The following is a 23,215-nucleotide window of genomic DNA, read 5'->3' on the forward strand; positions in this document are numbered from 1 at the left end:
CACTTTTCCAGTGTGTTACCCTCAGCATCTGTCAAGCCAAGCCAAGTCTTACCCTACCAGGAATGCAAGGAGAACACATCACCCATAGAAGAGAGCTCTGATTAGGAAAGATGCTGATGTTTAGGAGAGGAGTTTTTGGCTTTTTTTTCACCCCAGATGGTAAAAAAGGTTATGCAAAATAAATAGAGATCCTTGCAAAAAGACTGTGCACACATGATACTGGGGAATCTTTATCTAGATGCCCAAATCTAGCCTCTCTCTATCCCTGTCCAAACATGGGTGGATATGTTAACTGAGCTGTTGGAATTATCAGAGCTGCACAAAACTGAGCTTTCCTACCTGACAAAGCTATGACAAGGAAAAAACTGCCAGTCCCAGGAGAGAGTGAAGCTCTCACCTAAAAATTTCCTGCCTATTGCAAAGGCAAGAAGGTTCAGTTTATAACCACCTTTTTTGTGTCCATAGAATTTCCTTGTTTGAGCAGGGTTAAAGTGAATTACTTCAAGAAGGCCAAACCATCTCATTTGATATTTTTTCTTGCAGTGATGAACCTGAGATACATCATTCCATTGTGAGCTAGGATAAGTATACATTTGTAGCACAACACAGCAGAACTTGAACTTTGAGATGAAATATCTTTGCCCCATCAAACATGGTAGTTATGACATTCTGGTGCAGAAGGACCATGAGGGGTTGGTATGATCTTTTCTACAAAAGGAGATCTGTTTCATGGAGCAGCCTCTCCCTTGTGGGAAGGCAGGGCTCAAACTGTGCCATCTTTAGGCTTTGTTTTCTCCTTTGAGGAATTTTGCAGCCCCACAACTGTAAAATGAGCTCACATGGAAGTTGCTGTAGTTTGCAGTTATTGGCCAGGTTTAGGGCCTCTGTTCCAAATGGCACAAGGATGTGATGGGTTGTGCAGAGCTGCCCCAGGTCTGTGCTGGGCTGCAACCTATTTATTTGTATATGCTGTGTAAATGGCATTTGCCATTGGAGTCCATTGTGGTTTTCATAAATTACGAATTGTATTTTCCGTAGCAGTTTAACAGCTTTGTTATCATTTTCAACAATTTAGCACTTGCACAGAATAGAAAAGAAGGAAACAGGCTCCCATTTTAAGAGCACTGAATTCCCCAGAGCTCTGGGTGCTGCTGGGTGGGTACTAAAGATTTAGCTCAGATTTAAGACTTAGGGGTTTTTCATCGGCTGGACACTCTTAACTGGATATCCTTTTTCTTCGTTATATAAAAATTACCTCTAGGTCAATAGGGCTGGAGACTGGTCCTAGCTGAAGAGAACACATGCTGGTTGTGTACACTGGACAGACTGGAAATACTTTCCTGCCTGTGACAGGACGTGTCAGAAGTGCTATCCCAGCCACATGTGCTGCTCAAGGCTGAGCACACATTCCTTCAACACCTGTTGGAGACCTCTGAAATTCAGACATCCACAGGAGGCCTCTCCTTGTACCTCTTTGAGCTTTGCCTGAGATCCTGCAGTGCATTTCTACAGAGGACACCAAACTCACTGTGATTATCTTCATTAGGGAACCCACAAATGCCATTTTAGTAATTTCTGTTAAATGCAAATATATCCTTGCTTTTTAATCCTGGAAAAAAAGATTTTCCACTGCCTTGGGAGCAAACTAGTGTACAGCTTCAAAATTCCGTGCTGGGAGCATGGGTACAAACATACCCCTAGGCAGGAAGCAGCAAGAGACAGGCAGATTTTAAATTTTGGGCAAACCTTAGGCCAGAAATCTCTCCTGCTAATTCTGATTACCCCAAGCATTTGACAAGCACTTCAAGTTTTCAAAGTGCTGTGCAAACCATAATTAATAAATGACTGGCTGACCCCAAAATGCTCATCTGATAATGAGCTAATTCAAGCTCAGTGTTATCTGGCTGTGCTTATGGGCTGATTAGAGGCACATGCAAGTGGCCCGTGCTGGCATTGTATGGATTCCTGGCCTGGGCTGGCATTGTATGGATGCTGCTCCCAATCAGCTGCAGCAGTCAGGATAACAGAGTGCACAATGAGCAGTTTCTCTGAAGGTCTCAGCTGGTTTTAGCTCCCTGCTGCCTTTACCAGGGCAGAGCGAGGTGGGGTGGATGGGGGGACTTGCCTGGTCATCCAGGGGCAGCTCACAGAAGGGGGGGATGTACTTGGCCCACTCCACCAGCACCAGCAGCTGCTGCTTCATGGACTCACACACGTCAGAAATATTGGCAATCTTCTTCCCTCGGATGTCTCCATTGAGCACAGGAACAGGGGATGATATCTGGAAGGAGAGGAGAGATCCTTCAGCTCTCAGTGCCCCAGAGGAACCACAGAGAGGAAAATCCCCAGCCCATGGGTTGTGTTGATGCAGACTCCAGAAATTATAATTACATTCTTCTGTTGCACACATCCAGCTCCCAGAACAGGTGACCCAACAAGACTCATTTAAAGTCAGATCAGCTTGGGGAACTGTGAACATGAAACTGCAGAGCAGAGGCTGTGGATCATCTTGGTAAACTGCAATGCCTTGAACAGACTGGAAAGCACAGAGGAAACATTCCTAAAGCCAGGATCTTCCTCCCACTGAGCAAATGTGCTCAGTCAGGATCCAGGGGGGAACAGAGGGGCTTGTGTGGCAGTCAGGCTCACCAGCAGAAAGGACACATCCACCCAGTGCTGCTGCACAAGCTACTTGGTCCCAACCAAAGTGCAGAGAGCTGCTCCCCCTTCCAGCCTGCTCCAGAGGCAGGGCTTGGCCAGAGCTGCCCTGTCTGCTTTCCACAGGAGGAGAGCAGGCTCTGCTCCTCTCCTGAGCCATCATGAGCTCACCAGGCCACAGCTTTCTAGGTGTGACATTGCTTTCTCTAGCACCAGGTCATTAACATTTGGCATCACCCACTCTGAATAGCTAAGGACAGACTTTAAAGATAACAGTCTCCCACCTCCCATTGTTTTATAGGTCCTTTTGGCAAAACTGGGCAAGTTCAAACATGCCCACAACACAGGTGACATTTGTTACATGGCAAATTATTTGTGATTGCCACTTCATTTGCAAAGGACAACCCTGACAACTCTGCAAGTGCTGTCACACAGAGCTGGACAGAACATCTCCCCCAAACCAGGCACCCAACCTCCTGCCTGGTTCTCATGCATAGCTGCTCACCCAGGTCATCTAAAAATTTGCCCTTAGTCACTACTTTATCCTCATGCTTCTGTAAGCAAATAACTCAACCCCATCACTGCCCTCTGCCTGCCCTCTGTGCTCTTGTACAAAATCAGCTCTTCCTGTCCTATTCCTGCCAGCATTTTCAGCTTGGACCCTGCTGGCCTTCCCAAGGAAATGGAATTCAAATGCCACCTGCATTTTTTTTTTCAGGTTGCATTACCTGGAGGCTTTCCAGCTCACCAGCTATTATTGAATAAATAAGATTGTAAAAATCTCACCATGTATTACCCTAATCAGAGGGCCCGGAAGGCTTAGCAAATAAATAAAGACCTCTGGGTGAGTGACCCTAGATCTTGGAGAAAGCAGCTCCTCAGCAGTATCTTGTTCTAATTAGCAAGGCACATAAAAGTTACCAATTACCGTGCTGGAGCCTGCCTTGTTTAATGAATCTCTCTGTGCTCTGTGGGAGAGCAGGAGCTCCCCTGGATTTGTCCATGGCTGTCGTTTTTATCAGCAGACCCTGCTTTCATGTGATGGCACTGCAGGACTCTCTCTGAGCCCCAGAGATGTCCCTCTCTTATAGATTTGGTGACTGGAGACCCCATTATCTCACACCTCTGGGAGCAGCATCAGTCTTATTTTTATAGAGTATATAAATATATTCAGGCCTGCATATGACAAGGTGAGATGTGGGATGAGATTGAATGTATTTTTTGTGTACAGGATTGGCCCTTGGCCATTCTGGCATATCCTCTCCTTAGGGAAATGGACCTTACAGCCTGAGCCTCTTGTGGAGCCCAGAGCACAGCACGTCCTGTCCTGGAGCATCTCCCAGGGCAGCCTTCAGGGCAGTGTGACCCTTGAAGCAGCATGGACTGCCAACTCAATCCCCTACTCGTTTTCCCCAGGACACAGAGTTCTGTTCTCCCCAGCTCCATGAAGAGTGGCAGCTCCTGCCTCCAGCACAGCTCCATCCTCATCACTTGTTCTTACAGACAAATCCTCCCTGCAGGCTGTGTGCACCCATCCTGTCCTGTGTCCTCCCAGAGCTGTGTACACCCCTTGCAGTATCCAGCCTCTTAAATCAGAGTCATCTTTGCAATGTGAACACTCTAGGAAACGAATCTTGGCAGTATGTGAGTGGAAACAGGGAATTTCAGGCAAGCACTGGAAAAGGTATCTGCATAAAACAAGCAGGAAACTGATTGCTTGTGAAACTGTGCAGGAATCCAAAGTTCCTAACAGCTCTGGGGAAGGGAGGCTGCTCATGCAAGGCCAGCCCCTCGTGGGCTTAGGCAGCCACAGCTCTTTGGATTGCAATGATTCTACCCTACTTTCTTCCATCAGGCTCTCCAGCCTTCCTGTGTCCCATTAAAGCAGAACAAATCACTGTGTATTGTTACAACTGAGTTCTGGACTAAGGAGATTCAAAGGGATGGTTTCAGGTAACAAATGCTTTCTGAAAAATCAGTGTTGAGTTGGCAGATAATCCACTTAGAAAAGAGGTGATAATTTGAAGACTTGGCTATTAAATACTCAGCTGGCTCTACACACCAGGTAGTGCCTGATGCTTTCGTATTTGATAAGGAAGAAGAGATACCTGCTGTGCCAGGGCTTCTGCATGCAGGAGGGCATTGATGGAGGGCAGGCTGCTGTCCTCGTAACTTGATCTGCGAGTGCTGATTCGGTCCCGTTCGTTCTGTACAGCTGCAAGAGAGGATTTTGGCTGAGCTGCAGGTGGTTCATGGCAATGCACACTGAAAACTAGCACAGACTTCTGGCGTTCCCCTTCCTTAGCTGCAGTTTCCCAGCTTCCCTGCCAGGCAGGGCGGAGGTGCAGCTGTGTCTGGTTTGGGGTGGATGCCAGTGAGAGCTGACTGCATCTGGTGGATCTGATTTCTTATTTGCTTTATTAGACTTTCCAGGGATGGGGTTGATTCAGAACCCAAAACACCTGTAGAGTTTGGTGGGGAAAATTTCCTGGCAAAGGATCTGAGTTTTTTGATTTCGTGATATGGGGTTTGAAACGATGGCCATGCTCATGTATGCAGCCCAGAGCTGATGTGTGAAATGGAGGAGTATCTGCAAGGTTTCCTTGCCCACATGACTCCTGTGAGCTCCATTCAGAAAAGCTCTTGCACTGGGTAGGTGTAGTTGGAAAACTTCTGTCTCAACTACAATAAGGAAGGAAGTGCAGAACTACTCCTGCTGATCCACCCAGAGCAAAAGAGCTCTCTCATACCTTATTATAAAACCATCCCAGGGCAGGTTTGACCCCAGTGTGCCTCCCTGCTTGGTCTAGTCTTGAAGGCTTGGAGGGGGAGGATTTGCCTGCTCTGTCTGTCACGAGGCCTGGGCTGGCTCTAAGTCACCCTGGCCACGCCACTCAGAGCCATCTGCTCAAATAAGCTATTGATCCATGGCAGGGGAAACAGCACAGTCCCTGCCTTGGGCTGGTGGCTCTCTGCATTGATACGTTCTCCATGTATAAATCCAGCTGATAAAAAGCAATAATGAGGCTGGGCCAGGAGAAAAGCCCTGCAGTCAGCGGCTGTAAATAGGAGCTCTCAAGGTTATGCTGCTTGTTATCAGTAGCAGGCCCCCGAGTTCAGTCATGCCACGATGTTTTCCAAATGTTTGCTCAGTATTAGCTGGTCATGCACCTAATGTAACTTCTATTGAATATTAACAGACAACAGCACAGCTCTGGGCAGGGGATGAGCTGCATGGAGAGGAGGATTCCTATATTCTTCAGGAAAAGTTAAGAAAAGTTGCTTGTGATACCTCATCTCCTTTTGCAAGGAGTAAATGTTCCTGCTCAGAGGTCTTCCTGCAGCCACCAACATAACACTGGTACTTCCCTGTTGTCTTCAACGACCCTTTTACTCCAAAGTTCCTCCTTAAGACAGTGTGAACTGGGAGGAGCAAGGGGTTTAATTTCCCTGTATGGAATAACAGGGCTGAATGCCTCCCATGAGTGAGACATGAGTGGGGTGAGTTCTATGGGATGCCTCTGCCCTGGCAGTTTGTCCCTCCACTAACAGGAGCACCATCAAGGCCACCAGGTTCTCCTGCCCTTTCTCAAAACAGGGCTAAACAAGAGGAGAATCCTGCCATGGGGACCTGTAGGGGCTGCAGAGAAAGGGAGGTAGGGGAGCTGAGGGGTGAGCATGGGCCATGTAGGGATATCTCTACTCTTTTCATACATTTAAATAGCAAAAATTCTCCACTTTACTCTGGATCCTTTCTGCTGTGACTGAAACTGAACTGAACTCACTGCCTCTCTGCAGAGGGTCACCAAGAACCTATATATCTATCAGGAAAAAAAGGTGGAAAATGTCAGTGTGACTTTTGTGGTCACTCTGGGATAACAGCACTTGGAGCAGTTTTACCAAATTCCTAGGCCTTCTTTGAAGTTTCTGCTCCTCAGTGATGTGCAGAATCATTCCCAAACCCCTCCAGTGGACTGGCAGTGTGGGAGCCCAGGTGCTGGTGTGTCAGTGTGAGCTGGAGAGCCCTGGGTGTGATTTGTGTGCACAAACATGGGCAGTTGTGAGACACAGGACCCTCCCTAAATCCCCCTGTGGTCAGGGTCAGGATGTGTGCCCAGGAGAGCACAGCACAGGGAACACAGGGCTGAGGTGGCTGGGCACGTGTGCACCTGGCAGGGAGCAGCCTTGGCTGCAGGGCTTCCCCAAACACACCCAGGGGTGAGGGACTGCTGCTGGGGAAGGCAGAGGCACCCACCTTCCTTCTTCATCCCTGCTCGGAAGCACTTCTTCAGCCTGCAGTACCGGCACTGGTTCCTCTTGTCTTTGTCTACCACACACTGCCTGTTAAACCTGGGAGGGAAGGAAGGCAGGAAGGTGTGAGGAGCAGCCAGACTGAGCCTAAAGGCAGGACAAGACAGAGCCCCAAGCTCCAAGACATGCTCAGAGAAAGTTCCCAGAGGCTCACCCTGAGAAAGGAGCTTCAATCTCTGATTTTTCCACTTTTGCTTTAACCTGTGGTTTCCTTTTGGCATCAAAATCTCAGCTTTCTCCTGTGCCTCTGGATGTTCAATAAGGACAGACTAGAACTGAGTCAGACACAGGAGCTGAGACTACTCAGTAACCATTAGGGATAGGATTTCTGTAGTTGACTAACAAACCCCAGGGAAATTAAAAGTGTGATCTAGGTGGGTCAACTCAACTTGGAACCAACTTGGAAGCTGCTGTTGTGAGTTAGACCCCAGTAGAAGAGAAGGAAGAAAGCCTTTATTGTGAATTTTTAAAAGAGGTGGAAGGTTGTAGTAGCCCATTTGTGAGGTTAAGAAGTCAGTTTAAGTCCCAGCATCTCTCCAAGGCTACATGTGGGATTCTCAGAGGTTTTTTCTGATCTCTGGACAGCATTGCTGCTCTGCAAACTGCTCTGCCGTCACTTGCACTTCACAGAGGACTTGGGAAGAAATCAGCTCCTTCTCTCCAGGCTTGTGTCACCAAATCCCCTGTGCATGGTGGGGAAAACTGATCTCCCATGTGTCTGACTCATGAGCTGGTGGCCACTTGCAGTATGAATTTCACTTGCAAATTTGCTCTAATTTACAGCAGATTGATCCAGTTTGCAGAGTAAAGAGAAAGGAGTACAGAGCTGGAGAAGGGCTCCCAGCCATGCTGAGTTCTGTAGCTTTTAAAGGGCTTCCCTCTACTCTGCTTTTTAAAACCCCCAAGCTATGATTTGCCCAAATGGATGCCTGAAAGCAGCTCTTAAAAGATTCCTGTAGTGCATATAAAAGCCTCAGCTTTCAAAGAACTGGGCACCTTGGCTTTTCTGATGGAGTTGTGGGGAGGGGGCTCCCTGGGCAGCCACCTTAAATAACCCTGGGGTGCAAATGATGGTGTGCTTCACAGGCACTCATAAACCTGGGGCTTCCTTCTGTCTCTCAGGTTTTAGAGTCATGTGGCCCTTCATGCTCTCCATGTGGCTGTCAGGCCATCAGGAGCAACTGACTCAAAAAGCCCAAGGGATTTAGAAACTGTGAACTGAGGATTCTTCGCTTTCCTTTGTGATTTTCTACAAGTGAGTTGCTCAAAGCCAGCAGTGAGCAGATCACAGCTGCTGATGGCACAGGAGAGCCATGGGCTGCCCCCAATGGCACGAGGTGCAGTGCATGAATTTCAGGAGCAACATGAGTGCCTCATCTTCAGAAAAACTGCATGTAATGTTGCCCCTCATGGTGCTCCTCAGGTGTTTTGTGTCATGTAACAGGCAGTGGCAGCGTTGTAGCTGGATGGCAGGCACACATGGCCTGGATGGTCAATAAGGACAGTCTAGAACTGAGTCACATGCAGGAGCTGAGACTACTCAGTAACCATTAGGGATAGGATGTCTATAGTGAACTAACAAACCCCCAGGGGGATTTACCCCCTAAAGTATGGGACAGGACCTCCCAGGGTCTTTCTTCAATGATCAGTCCCAAAGTCAGGGCAGTCACTGACCCCTGCCAGCTGTGGGCTTAGCTCAGGGAAAGTGGAGGAGGATGCAGGGCAGTGCTGCTGCACTTTGAGGGCTTTACCATTGAGCTGTGAGGGTCTGTCCTGTGTGAGCCACGGGTCTCTGTGCCCTGTGTCCTCACCTGCAGGAGTACATGTGGTTCTTCCTGACGCTCCTCCTGAAGAAGCCTTTGCAGCCATCGCAGCTGGAGGCGCCGTAGTGCTTGCCGGTGGCGCGGTCCCCGCAGATGGCACACAGCGTGCTCACCCCAAGGCTGCTGGAGCTGCTGAGGCTGGCTGCTTCTGATGGAGATGTGTCTGCTTGGGGAAGGACACAGCAAGAAGAAGACAGTGAGACAACAGCCAGCATTTGCTAACTCAGCTAGAGTCAGAGATTTTTGGAGAAACCAGGCAGCTGCAGCCTGGCTGTGTGAGAGGTGTGTAAGGAGAGAGTGTGTAAGCTCTCAGTGTTTAATTGCATTTAGGGTGCACTAAAACTTCCTGTATTCCATGGTGAGACCCCTCTTCCCAAAGGTCTGGCAGCAGCAATGCTCAGATAAAGTGGGAGCCCATGTGCAGGAGTCACAGGGCAGAACCAAAATTCCTCGGGGATTTGCAGACACTTTGGGCTGCAGTAGTGTGGCCAGAGAAAAAGCTGATGCAGAGTTAAAGCTGAGGCATTACAGCTCAGGGTGAGCAGCTAATTTGTTAGGGAGGTGTTTGTGTTTTAGCACTGAAAAAGCCCAAGTCAGCCCTGAGCACTTCCCTTCTCCAAGCATGGAGCTCCAGCCTGCACAGCCCTTCTTTGGGAAAGCAAGACTTCAGCTAAATAGCCAAACTCAAATTACTTCAGCTGGAAAACTCACATGGACAAAGGCTACCCATGCAAGGAAGGACTGATTAAAGAAAAAAGGTGTCACTCTGGCATGGAGAAGGCTGTAGGCTGGGTATCTTCCAGAGTCTGGTAGGATCACAGTGGAAATTCATTTGTCTTGCAGTCCTTACAGACCAAGGGGGACTGGAACCTGCAGGGCTTTTTTTGGAGGATAGGGAATTGCAGCAGGCTCCGGAGGAAAGGACATCTGAAAGGCTAAAAACCATACAAGGGCTACACTAAACCCCTCCAGCAAGCCAAACAAATCTCAAGGCTGAAGGGATCAGCCCTTAATTCAGTTGATCTAATTGTCCCCTCCCATGTACGTTTTTCTGTGTCAGCACAGGCACATCCCCCTCCCTCAGTGGAAATGCCAGTCACAAATCATACCCAGGATCTGCAAAGCCATAGAAACCTGCTGAGATTTTTAATGCTTGAGTCTATTGGCCCCTGATTTCTGGGTTTTTGTAGGGACTGAGTTAAGGCTCACCCTGGAAGGACCACATCTGCTCCCACCTGGCACCCAGCAGAAGGGCTGGTCCCAGCTGGGCTCCCCATGGTAGCCCTGCTGTGCTGCTGGGGGGCCAAGGCAAATCTGGCTGGGGCAGAGCTGCATTTTTAGCTTCTATTTTGCAGAGAAAGGGGTGTTTCAGCAGGTGCTGCACATCCTGCTCATGCCACCCCTCAGCAGGAGTAACTGGCACAGAACCAGCAGTGAGTGAGCACAGGGGTTCTTGAGCTCCCTACCTCTGGCAATTTCTTTTATTTCCCTGCCTGCTTTCTCTTTCCAATTCCTCGTGTCCCTCCTGTATTTCTCTGTGAGTCACTTTGCTGCCTCTGTGTCCTTGCCTGGCACACCCTGTCACGCAGCTCCAGCAGCACCAGTGCAAAGCTCCTGCCTCCACTCCCAGAGCCCTGAGCCTTCCCAAGGCTGTTCTGGCTGTCTCTGGTCCCTGGGAGCAGCTTGCTTCTGAAAACAGCCTTCCTCCATGCATATCCCCAGGGCTCAGCTAAATGCAGCTCACTCCAGAAAGAAAGTCAAATTCCCAGTTCCAGCTAAACATAGGACTTAGATGTGAGAGGAAGAGCTGATCTGCCTCTAATCCCATTACTTGTATATCTGTGGCAGCCCAGATAAATCCCTTTTTAGCAATCTATCAGGCTGTAATCAGATGAACATAGAGCAGGAAAAACTGGCACTCTTATCAAGGAAATTGCAACATCTCAGCCTAATAGTCAACAACAATGAAATTATTGCCTAATGGATAATTTTCCAATTAAGTTTATTCTGACAAATATGCGCCAAAAAATATGGGCTCTGGCTGCTGCAGTCAAATGGTTGGAGTTAAGGTAAATGGAAGAAAGAAAAAATCTGACTTTGAGACCTCACAGCTGAGCATTGTGTTAGGACAGGACTGCTCAAGAGGTCCCTGAGCCTGTCTGAGCACAGGATGCATTTTGCCTGTGAGAGGCAAACTTGCCCTGGGGCTGAGCTGCAGAGCTGTGGCAGGCAGTGGCTGGGCTCTGAGCAGTCCTTGGCCAGAAAAAGAGGCACAGGTTCTGCAGGTGGAGGTCCTGCAGGAGGTGTGTCTTCCAGGGCAGTGCCAAAACAGCCCTGGAAGCAAGGGCTGTCCCTGGCCTGGAGCTGGGCCCAGGAGGAGAGGAGTTGGTGCTGCCTGCCCCAGCTGACTCATCCACCCCTGGAGTGTCACACTGGGTCTTGTCACAGGGAATTCTGTCCCTCTGCTCCATGGAGCCCTGGGTCTGGGGCAGGCAGGCCACAGCCCCTTGTGCAGATGCTTGCTGGATGGGAGAGGGGCATGGGGAAGGAGCAGGGCCTGAGCTTGTCCCAGAGTGTCCAGATGGGTATCAGCAGAGCCAAAGGGGGAGAATTTGTGGCCCAGAGGCACCTGAAGGGGTAGGAGCAGCCCCCAGGAGTGGAGAAGGGGACGGGACCAGGAGTGGTGGGGGGTTATGGCACACCACAGCCACTTTGGCACCACTGTGTTACATCCCTGACAGAGCAGAGCCATAACTCAGGCAAGACTCACACAGGCTGTGATGGAAGAGTCCACAGAGCCAGCACAGCCCTTCTGGGACAGAGGTGCCCAGCAGCCCTGGGCTGGAAGGAAAGGGCTCAGAGGGACACTTTCTGTTGCTTCATTTAGTCATTAACCTCATATTTAGAGAGACTTTAGGGGGGACTTTGAGAGGAATCTCTTTTTATCTCTGAGCATTTAATCACCAAGACTCTTTGGTCCCCGAATGGGTGGGCCAGCATTGTGAATTTTACAGGGTTAGGTGTGATGCTACCCTCCTAAAGGGATGGGAACATTTATCTATCCTCTCAATGTCCCCTTGTCCCTCTGACTAGAGGCTGAGCCAGGGAAGGGGATGGCACCCCACACCCCAGTGCTGCACTGGGGAAGGGCTGTGGCTCACAGCAGCTGCAGCGGCAGTGCCTAAATCACTTCTGGCAGTGATTTTCACCCTTACCAGGTGCTAAATGCCTTTCTGCTCTCAGCTCTAGAGGCACAGGGTCAGTTGTCTGTCTAAACCATCAACAGCACTTCAGGCAGAAATTTTGGCTGGGGTCTGGGGGACTTCCACCATGTTCAGCTCCAGCACCCTGGGCTGAATGTCTGGAGGGGACCTCTCATTCCAGCCAGCTCCTGGTGTGTGCCTGCTGGACACCATCCCACCTGTACCAAACACAGCTCTGCTCTCCCCTTCTATTTTCCCCTGGAGAAACAGAACCCTCCCAGGAGCTCCCCATCTGACACCCCTTCTCTCCCCGGGAACATTTTTGTGGCCACCCCAGGGACTCCTCCTCCTGCAGCCCCCGGCTCATCCCACCCAGCAGAGGGGCGAGGACAGAGGGGACTCACCATTGCCCATCGCCAGCACCTGCATGTTCTCAAACTCCAGGGTGGTGTACGCCGGGTCTAGCGCTGCGCTGTAATCTGCCATCTCCATGTCTATGAGGGCTTTGGAAAGGCGCATTATCCTGGGCAAACACGGGCCAGATTGTACCGATTCCCTTGGCCCAGGCTATTGGTCCTCCTGCCTCCCTCTGCCTTCACTGCGTCCCCTACCTGTTGTCTTTTAATTCAGATATTTCTCTGAAAGGATTTGCTGAGCCTCAAGGCCTATACTCCCAGAGGGGTGGAGGCAGGAGGCAGAGGGTTAATCTTTAATCATCTCACCCATTGCCGAATACTGCTAAGCTTTTTTTTTTTTTTTTTTTTTTGGTGGAGCAGCAGTGATTCTTGTTGACTGTTTATTATTGAATCTCAAGGTGTTTCTGATCCTGGCTGCTGGGTGCAGGCACTCACCAAGGGCTACTGACCTTGATGCTGAGCTGCTTGTGTTGCCCTTAATTATACCTAGGGTGGAAAATTTGGAAAAAACCGTACCAAGAGAACAAGGTTCTTCACCACTTCTGTCACTGCCTTCCTCTCCTCACCACTGATTGTCTACACCCCTGTTTTTCCCTTCTCTTGCTCCCTCCATCCCTTCCACTCCTTCTCCTCTTCTCTTCCTCATGATCAGAGAAGGTCAGCTCCTGCCTGGAAATTTACACGTTGCTATGTAAAGTGAAATGTATGACTCCTTTTACTTCCCTATAAACCAAGTTTTACAGGAGGCTGGATGCCCTGTAAACAGATCTCATTCTGCAGCCATGCCCAAACAGTGAGTGGGGCTGAGGGGTGGCACAGACACCCTGGGAATGGCCAGGGTGGCTCCAGTCCCACAGCTGAAATCACTCTGTGCTGGACACCCCCAGCCTTGAGCATTGGCTCATCTGTCATAAAAGTTTCATGAGACACGTTAGAACAGAGCAGCAGGAGCTCTCCTTCTGCGGGTGCACTGCCTGCTGTCAGCACCAGCAGTGGTTCTGTGCCTTGCCCAGACCTGGGTCTGACCCTGCTGGTGCTGGGCAGTGGGGCCAGAGCTGCCTGTGCTCTCCTCCCCAGGTGCCCCACACCACTCCTCCACTTCAGCCAGAACTGAGAGTTTTCAGTGCAATTGCGAGATCATTGAGTGGGAATTTAATCGATCTCTGAATGGCACTGGCTCGTGGTGCAAGAGAATCAGCAATTAATGATTTGGTATCAGTTTGTTCTGCATTGAAAACAGTCCTGAGGTTTCGCAACCAGCGGCGGCCGAGTCCACACGCTGCTGATCTGGGCTCCCAGTGCCTTGTGTTTATTCTTCCCAGGCACCCCAATGCAGCCCCAACCCCACTGGCACCATGAGCTGCCCTGGCCACAGTGCCATCACTGCCACAGCATGAATCCAAGGTCTCTGGCTCCACACCAGTACATGCCTTTGGGCAGTTGTGCTAGTGATGATTTTCTATTCACGTTTTAGGAGCACACGGAATTGTTCAAGCAGCACTTTGCCCCCCAAAACCATGACCTACATAGCACTTCTGAACAGCTCTTCTACCCTGAGGCTACAGCTCTGAATCTGAGCACAGGGGAGAGCCCCTGCTTTCTCACTTGGTAATGGTGATAAATGATCCTTTGCTGCAGGGGAAAGAGTCATTCGGTCAGTGCTCCTGAGGGACAGGCCAGAGCTCATGTGCTGGTGGCTCTTCCTTTAGGCAGGTACAGTCCTTGCCAAAAATTGGTTTTATGATGTGCAGACAGGGATGGAGATGCAAGAGTCAAGCATAGCCTCCTCCATAGCCTCATCCCAGGGACCTCAGTCCCAATCCCAGCCAGGCCACGGTGATCCCTTTGATTAGATAAATGCTACAGACACCAGGTCAAATATGTGCAGGATTTGCCACAGCGTCTAGTAAAATATCGTAAAAGCAAGGCCTGTTCTGCCCTGCTCAGCAAAACAAACCTTTTGCTTCAATAGCCTGCTGAGCAAGGGGGCTGCAAAGGCCATTTACTTCCCAGGTAGGAAGGATTAGGAGGGCCAGGAATAGAAATCAGAGAGGCAGCGTGTGCAGGAGAGCAGCAGATAAGGAGCGGGGAAGTTTGGAGAGCATCAGGTGGCTCACGAGGCCGGGGCTGTCAATGGGACATGGTGTTTTCCTCCCAGGGCTCTGTTGACTGTTGTTTTCTCACTGCCTGTGTCCTCTGTGGGTCACGAGTGGCCCCTCCCAAATCCCTCATGTTGGTGTGGAGGTCGAGGGCCAGACCAGCCAAGGACACGATGCACTTCCTTTGCCCTGGAGATGGGCTCTGATGGAAGCATTGGCTGCTCCCTGGGCACTGTTGATAGAGATGATGTCTCCCCTGGTGTCTCCCCTTGTCATCCTCATGTGGTGAGTTCTGGGACAGCTTGCCAATGCAGCTTGTCATGGCTCTGTAGCTGTTCTAGGTGGGAGATATTCGAGTCAGCAGCTGCTTGTGGGGCTGTTTCAAACACTTCTGGCTACTGAAGACATTTTGCTATTTTTATTCCATGCAGAGAGACAACTCATAGCTGGAAGACCCCCACTGATAGGTGAAGCTTGTTCCCAAACTAGGTGCTCTGGGGAAGTTCAGCTCCTAGATCTGCTCCTCTCTCCTGTCCCCATTTTCTGTACACTCCACTCACTGTTTCCTATGTCAGGTCATGGTTGCAAAGGAGATCATGACAGCTCTAGGGCTTGACCTGTTCTGTGCCAAGTGATTATTTAAATTTTATCTGTTGAGGAGCAGTAAATCCTCTCCCACACTGGCACATCATGACACTAATTCTACCTTATCTATATATACCTGTCTGGCAAATTCATGCAAACCTAAAGGGAATTCCCTGAAGATAAGATCTGTGCTTCTCAATAGGTGAGGATCAGGAACAGAGTATTTAATAGGGCATTTTTGGAAAGGATGCTGTCACCTACTGTGCTTGCCAAGTCTGCATGTCCAGCAGGTGAGAAGGCTTCTCTCAAGGGGTCTTCCCTGGTGCTTCTTGAATTGATGTCAGAAGGGACTTCAGAGTCTCTGCCCCAGGCTCCAATTTGCTGGAAGCAGAGCCAGTGAGAGCAGCATGGGCTCCTTGCAACTTTATCGAACACCTCCAAGGAAGGAGAGCAGCCTTGGCAGCCAGCTGGTGCTTAACTGTCCTCATGTTTAGACACTGGCTGAACCTCTCTGCAGTTTTAATGCCCCTTGATCTCCAGCCGTGCACCCTGTGAGGAGCTTGGCCCCATCTTTTTGATGCCCCCGCGTGTGTTATGCTCCTGCAGTTCCTGCTGGCCCATCTCTCCCTGCTGCTGCAGGACACAGCCCTGCCTGCCAGTGGATGAACCAGCACCCCAGTCTGGGGCTGCCTGCAGATGTTCTGAGCATGGACCATGACCAGGGGCCCTCCTGCCCCTTGCTTTTGTCTCTCACAAGTGCCTGGCAGTAAAGCCAGTGCCCAGAGCCAGCAGGACCCCCTCAGCTTTCATCGGCAACGCCATCACCGGCCTGGCAACCCCAACTTCAGAGCTCTGCCCCCTGTTATTCACAGCTCCAAAGTCACTGTGGAGCTGGGATATTTCACATAGTGCTTTTTTTCTCCCCCTCATGCCCACAAAGCAGAGATGGGCTCAGGTGTGGAGCCTCTGCAGAGCAGCAAAGCCCTGAGCACGGCCAGGCCCTGCCCGGCCTGCCGCCATTTCACGAGCGAGCTGAGGGGAAGCAGGAAGCCCAGGTACAAGACAAAGAACAAAAGTCCCAGCGGAACGTCACCGGCGTAGTCATCTCCACACATGCAAAGGTCCCTTCTGCCTTTTTTTTTTTTCCCCTTTGAAATTTCAAATTCCAGTTTGTGGACAAAGTCCTGCCTATCTGAGAATATAGATCTCCGACCACTGACCAAACTCCACTTGAAGCAGTCCCGAGGACTGCTCTTCCCCTTGCCCACGGATGTGGCTGCTCAGTCCTTGGATTTCCCAGGATCATGCTGAAAATTTTGCACTGGAGCACAGCAGTGGTACTTGCACAAAGCGGATTTTGCACTTAATGCCAGCAGCTTCCTTTCTGGGAAGAACCTCGGGAATAACCAGGTAGGAGTTTTATCACCTACAATTCATTTGGCCAGACATTGCAGAAAGAAAAGGAGAAGGAGGAACAAGGGCTTCCATTGTGCTTGTACCAGCAATTTTAGCTCATCATTTAAGTAAGGGAAGGGAGAAAAAAAAAGCAGTTTCAGAGGGGATGATAAACTAGAGGGAACATGAGCTTGTGGAGGCAGAGCCACTCTGTATGGTTAACTGATAACTCCAATTTGCCTCTTCCCTCTCATCTTTTCTGATTCTCTCAATTAAGCTCGACTTATTCTCATGCTAATCATTTCTTGACCTGTTTATTCTGCATTAAAAAATTAACAGAGAGCAGTTTACTGCATGACTTGCTCACACAGAATTGCTACAGATTAGCAGGCATGCCTTAAGGCCCTACACTGATTCTTTTGGGTCTCACAGCTAGTCTGCACAGCTCGAGGATGAGCTTTTTTTTTCCTGTTTTTAAAGAACAGCTTTTTCTAAAGTCAATATAAACCCCCCTCCTTTCATGCCTTGAGTATATTTGCTCGGTGACTATTTCCAAATGGGAAAGATAAAGCCAAGGGCTTGTGTTTTGTCAGACTTTTTGTAAACAGGGGTATTTAGGCCATGCTGTCAAACCCTCCTGCCTTCTACCTTGGCGTGCTGTGACTCCAGAGCAGCGTTGTCAGTGTGTTAATAAGCAGCTCCAAGGAATTTTTTGGGGCTGGAGGGCTGCAGGTCAGTGCAGCTGCACAAGCCCCCAGCCATGGGGCAGATCTTTGCTCTGGGCAATCATATGACAGACACACAGATGGGGGTCTGCTCCCATGTCCCTCCCCAGAACGTCCCCAGAAGCTGTGAGAAGGCTCCAGGAAAACAGATGATTCAGCAGAGGTTGTTTAGGGTCTGTTTGCCCCTTGCCAGCTGCACACTGCACATCCCTGCCCCAGCAAAACACTTTGTAGAGGTGAAAATGAGCCACCAGCTCCATCCAGGGAGGTGGATCAGAAAGATCCAGCAATGAGAGGCAGGAGGAGACCACACCATGTGCCAGACCTTGCCTGGGGAAGATGCAATCAATTTTATCATCCTGTTCCACAGCAATCACTCTTGGTGATTTGCTTTCTCCAGGGCTGAAGCGCCTGTCTCTGGGGTTGGGGCAGGTTTGCTATTTGGAGCTGGGGGCAATGGCCACGACAGACAAACCCTGGACAGACCCCAGACACACTGTCACTGATCAGCATGTGACATGTGCTGGCACCCCAGGCTCCCCAGCACAGCTCAGGGTGACAGAGGCAGCTCCACTGCATCTTTAGGCTGTTTCTGAACAGAGATATCAAAAAGTAGTCAAACCAACCAATACTGCCCTGGTCCCCAGACCACAAAATCCCCATATGGAGAATTGAGGCAGCTTTTGGGCATGGGGAAGAGTCACTTTAAAGAAGGTATATGACTCTGCCTGAACTCCTCTCCAAAAGCAACATGTGCATTTCAGACAAAGCTGGGATGATGCTGAGTCTGGAGGCAATTATTGGAGCTAAAATAAATAGCTGCTCTGCAAAAGTGGTGGGGAAAGAACTGCAAACATGGGGACAGACAGACCATTTCAGCATATACTGCTCTGGTGATAACACTGTGATTGCCTTTCATCCCAGGACTGCAGAGGGGTTTATTATCCTGCCTAACAAGGGCTCTGAACTCTTAAGGAAGTAATTATTATTTCTCCTCAGAGCTGTTATTATGCAAGGACAGTGAATCTGAGCTGTTCCCAGAAGGGTGGCTGTACTGGAAAATGCCAGGGTATTTGCTGATGTGTATTTGCCATCACTCTGCCTGGACTGAAAGCAGCATCTGGCTCTGGGACCTGCAGTTTTGCAGTTGTGACTCTGGAAATCTGTCTGCTCTGTTTCCATACAAAATCATGCAGTGAGCTGGGCCCAAGAGAGAAAGGGGAATAGATTCATCTTCTTCCATTACACACAGGCTGCAACCTGGCCCAAGGTCCAGCTCCCACCACTGATCCCACTTGCCCCCTTCAAACCCTACAGCACAGGCTCTGCACTCCATCCAAACTCCAACCCAGCAGAGACCCAGACACTTTCCTGCTGAAAACTCTGCTGCCTCTTTGGGAGGAAGTCCAGAAAAGCTCTGACTTTGTCATGTGCTGTTCCAGGTTCACTGACTGCACTGGCAGAAGCTTGGCTGAAATCTGGTGGTTGAAGCCCCACTGAAATAGAAATGGGGGAGCAGGAGCCTCAGGGAAGCAGCAGCACTGGAGAGAGGGTTTGCTGCCAGCAGCAGACACCTATTGCTGCCTGTGCCTTGCCAGCTCACACATTTAGCATGGCAGGGATCTCAGCAGCCCGCTCTGGACCTGGGGAGAGCTTGTTTAGCAGGTGGATGTGATTCCTTTGGGCCTGAAGTAATCCTGAAGCTTCCAAGGAAAAGGATCCCTACTGAGCTCACAGTCTAGCAGGCAAGTGAGTCTGTCCCTTCAGCCCTGCCAGCTGTTTGCAGGGCTTTTAGGTTTCATTGACTTTATACATTCATTATACACACAAGAAACAGCCCCTGAATCGTTTCAGCTGTGGAGCAATAGGTGAAGGAAGAGAACAGCCAAAATCAACAGTGGTTACACATCATGTTTTACCTTCTTTTTTTTTTAAATATTTTTGCAAAGCTAGGTGCATCAGCAAGCCAGGCCTGGAAGTGACCTCCAGTGGCTGCTGGGGCTCTTGGGATTAGCCCTCCCTCAAAATAAAGGCAAAAGACTGCACTGATGCTGAGGGGTGGAGGGAGAGCTGCAGCAGGGCAAGAGTGTCAGGGGACAGTCTGAGCCCATGGCCCTGGAGGAGGGCAAGTCAAGGGCAAAAAGCATCTCCTTGGACCCAGCAGCTCCAGCTGCCCTCCTGCCATGCTGCCTGGCAAAGTCAGCCCCAGCTGGGCAGCTGAACTTGGGGGAACATCTCAGGACAGGCCCATATGTGCCTGATGGGAGGAAGCACGAGGAAGGAGGGAGCCTGCTGCAGGTAGGAGAACTGGCAGGTCTGAATCGGGAAAGGTAGGCTGGGAATGGAAAAAAACCCCCACACAACGGGGTGGTGAGTTAAAATTTGGGAGATTCTAGTTTGTGGAGACAGAATAAAACAAGGTAGTGCAAAATGTTTTTTTCTCTGCAGGAATGCCTGAGTAACCTGTCATGTCCCCAATGTCCTCAATCACCAGAGCACAGCAAGGGGTGAGTGAGAGCCAGACAACACTCAGGAGCTCCATGTCCACAGCAGCTGCACGCCCCCCACACACCCTTCTGTGTGACACAACCCTCCTGTCCACTGCCAGAGAAACAAAAACACAGCAGAAAGCAAGGTATGGGAACACAGCAAGGGCAGGGGATCACACGTCCCTACAGTTCCAGAAACCCACAGCCAGGACACTGCAGGGACAACTGCCTGGCTCCCAGCTAACAAACATGGGAACTGCTGATCAGCCTGTGAGTATTCAGCCTAGGTCTGCAACACTGGATAGTGTTTGATCCCTTTACATTCCTGCAAGTCCCAGTGCCATTGGCCTCTTGTATCATAAAGAAATTAAAATATATTATGACCATAAACGACATCATTTGAGGAAATGAACCACTTGTAGTAAACGTATCACGGGACACTGAAGCCATGAACTCTCCTAAATCAATTTCCAGCTGATAAAGAGTGCAGGTACTGCTGGGAGCAGCCCCCAGCATGTGCCTCCCCACTGGCATGGGATGGTGGGGATGCTGACTGGGGCTGCAGGCTACCCCAGAAAGCACAAACCCACCACCAGCACAAACCCTGCTTGGGAAGAATTGCTCAAGCAAGAGGAGCAGCTCAATTTTTGCTGAGAGAGGAATGGAGGCTCTTGGGGTGTTTTGGGGATGAGGTTGTGTGAGGGTCCAGGGCTCAGGAAGCACCAAACATGTCCAAGTTCCTCATGGTGCTGGCAGTGGTGTGCAGAAACCTGGACATATTTGGTGCATCCTAATCCCACCCAGCCTCCTGCCTCTACACTGAGGTCCCGTGGGTGCTGGGGCTGAGCACAGAGCTGGCTGGAGGGGGCCAGAGGGGAACCCTAAAAACCTTTCTGGTAAGGACTCTGTGCAACCAGTAAAGTTTGCACTTTCTAAGCTTTCATTCTGAGGGCTGAGAAGAGGCTGGCCACTGCAGATCTGGCTCAGGGGCAGAGGCTGTTCTGTGAGTGGCAGAATCTGTCGCCAGGCCAGCTGAGGCTGCAGCCCAGGGCAGTAATGCCAGGCACTGGGAACTGGCCTGGCAATGACTAAATCATTTCCCAGACAGCACAGGCAATCACTGGGGTATCCATGGGATGCCAGCCTGACTTCACCACCTCTTCCCCCAGGAGCCACAGCACCCACCATGCTGCCCATGTTGGGGTATCTCTCTCGAGCCCCAGAACCAACCTGGGGACATGATCCTCCACCACCCACAAAGCTTCTATGTGCACCCTGCACGAAGCAAAACAGAAACCAGAGACATGGGGGTCCCACGCTCTGGGGACCAGCAATACCAGTGGGAACGAGCATATTTTGGCAGCTCCAAACCCACACTGGTCACCCTTCATTCAATGCCCTTCGTTCACATAAACTCTGCAGCGCTGGCTCTGCAGCTGCTTCTCTCCCTGCTGCAAGTGCTGGGGGAGCAGGGGGGTACCTGGTGTTTCCTGGTACAGGTGGTATCTGCTGCCATGCATCTTCCAGGGGCGCTCAGCTCCGTGGGCAGGGCTAGGGCAGTCTGGCCCCGGGCTGGGGCCGTGCAGCCGGCGAGCCCCCCGCGGGCAGCGGGGCACGAGCCATGCCCAGGAGCTGCTTGTGGCGCAGAGCAGGGACAGGCTAATCCCTTAATGCTGGTCACAATGAGATTTGATGGGGAGCAGCAGTTTGTGCTGCAGAGCCACAGGTTTTAAAGGGTTCTGGCCACTACCCGGAGGAAAATTATAAGGTGGCTCTGGGTCTGTGCCCTGCTGCCAGTGCCTGCAGCAGTGCCCGCTGCTTTCTGGGCCACCTTTCTGAGGTCCCTGCCTCCTCTCTGCTCTGACACTGGGTTTCTTTAGGGCAGAGATACTTGACCATATGTGCAGGCCTGGAGGTTGACCCAGAAATTGTGCCTGGGTGTGTCTGACAGCAGGAGTGGGTCTGGCTCCTCAGGGAGAAGCTGACTGCTTTTGGTTTAAAGTGTTTCTATATAAATAACCAGAACACCATATCCTTGAGCAGCAACCTTGGTCTCCCCTCCCAACTGACATCACAATGCAGGATGACTCAGTCCAGAGGGGAGCAGGGAGGCTGCTGAGCACCCAGAGTTTTCTTCTCTGCAGGAAGTGTGGTCTGGCAAGTGTGGCCATGTTTAATGGAGGAGGAAAATCGTGTGAGGGAATACAGTGGCATTCACTAGGGTTTCACAGGCACTGAGTGACTGGATTGCTGAAAGGGAGACCTGGGCACCTCTGAATTCAGCCTTGGGCTGCATGGCTATGACCCCACTAGGGCCAGGTCTCATCAGCCTCTGTGTCCAGAAAAACCAACTCAGGAACAAACCCATCTGAAACACCCATTTTCCTGCATTGTCCTTCCTCCTTACATGAATCTTCCTGCCAAGCTCACCTCTGCTTTTGCTGTGCCAAGGAGAAGAGAGCTCATTCCTGCTCTCCAGACATCAGGCCCCAAGCAGCACCTCAAAGGCACTAGCCTAATGGAGCAAAGCTTTCCTAAACCATTCCTGTCCTGTCTCCACAAGCTTCTGCTTCCACTCAGGCCTACCTGAGGTATATTTGAGTTAATCTGGAGTGCCCACAGTCAGCAGCTTCCAGAATGCTCCTGGTGGGTCAGGAATGGAGAGTGAGCAGCAGCTCTGTGCCCAGGGAGGGGTGTGCTGGCAACAGGGGCTGATGCCCAACATTCCCACGTGGAGCAGGGCTGGGACTGAACTGTGTGTAACCCCATGACACGTCCCTGCACCCCTGTGTTGCCACACAGGTTTTAGTGGCTGGAACAGGCAAACACACCCAAGTCAACAGACATTTCTCCCAGACAATGGCAGTCTCCAGGCACACACCCATGGATGAGCCACAGGCAGCACTCAGCTCTGCTTCCACCACCTCGGTCCCACTACCTTGGTGGCTGTAGCCATGATATTTTCTGAAAAATCCTTTTGCTAGGATGTTTTCTCCTGAGAAGCTGAGAGGCCTCAGGAACAAAATGTAAACAAACAATAATTATGTGCTGCTGTGGAGTGCAACATGTGGTTGTTTCTAATTAATGGCTAATCACAGTCCAGCTGTCTCAGACTGTCTGGTCAGTCATGATTTTATTATCATTTCTTCTTTTTCCTTGCTAGCCTTCTGATGAAATCCTTTCTTCTATTCTTTTAGTATAGTTTTAATATAATATATATCATAAAATAATAAATCAGCCTTCTGAAACATGGAGTCAGATTCTCATCTCTTCTTTCGTCCTGGGTCCCCTGTGAACACCACCACAAGTGGCAGCAGACTCTCAGCAGGGCTGTGGATCTGAAGCCTGGCTGTCCCCTTGTCCCTCCTGTCTCTTTATTCTGCTCTTTATTTCCTGTTGCCACCTTTGGCCTGCCCACAATGAAACTCTGCATGGATCCCTCAGGCATCCATCAGTGCTTTGTCCTTTCTTCCCTGCTGTGCCACCTCCACCTGAGCGTGCCTGTCCCCAG

At 50.5% G+C, this 23,215-nt stretch overlaps 1 protein-coding gene and 1 long non-coding RNA gene across 7 annotated transcripts in view; one reads left to right on the forward strand and one right to left on the reverse strand.

Moving 5' to 3' along the window:
* HNF4A (hepatocyte nuclear factor 4 alpha) overlaps positions 1–23,215 on the reverse strand; it is a 36,142-nt gene that overhangs the window by 6,581 nt on the left and 6,346 nt on the right. Inside the window, exons 1-5 of one of the 5 annotated variants that reach the window (XM_074553443.1) lie at positions 12,400–12,675; positions 8,781–8,958; positions 6,914–7,008; positions 4,767–4,873; positions 2,122–2,281 (exon numbers count right to left, since the gene is read on the reverse strand). In XM_074553443.1, the coding sequence (XP_074409544.1) occupies positions 2,122–2,281; positions 4,767–4,873; positions 6,914–7,008; positions 8,781–8,958; positions 12,400–12,514 (655 nt within the window). In that variant the 5' untranslated portion in view covers positions 12,515–12,675. Of the gene's footprint in view, positions 1–2,121; positions 2,282–4,766; positions 4,874–6,913; positions 7,009–8,780; positions 8,959–12,399; positions 12,676–23,215 lie in introns of those variants that run through there. The other 4 variants (XM_074553442.1, XM_074553444.1, XM_026796009.2 and 1 more) reach the window with 4 other exon arrangements.
* Positions 15,952–22,035, forward strand: LOC141731082 (uncharacterized). 2 transcript variants are annotated; one of them, XR_012582996.1, is made up of 2 exons: positions 15,952–16,505; positions 18,658–22,035. It is a non-coding gene; the product is annotated as an uncharacterized LOC141731082 (long non-coding RNA). The 2 variants fall into 2 exon arrangements; XR_012582997.1 differs by having other exon boundaries at positions 19,664–22,035.

The sequence above is a fragment of the Zonotrichia albicollis genome, chromosome 17 (genome assembly GCF_047830755.1).
Source record: "Zonotrichia albicollis isolate bZonAlb1 chromosome 17, bZonAlb1.hap1, whole genome shotgun sequence".
Taxonomy (NCBI): domain Eukaryota; kingdom Metazoa; phylum Chordata; class Aves; order Passeriformes; family Passerellidae; genus Zonotrichia; species Zonotrichia albicollis.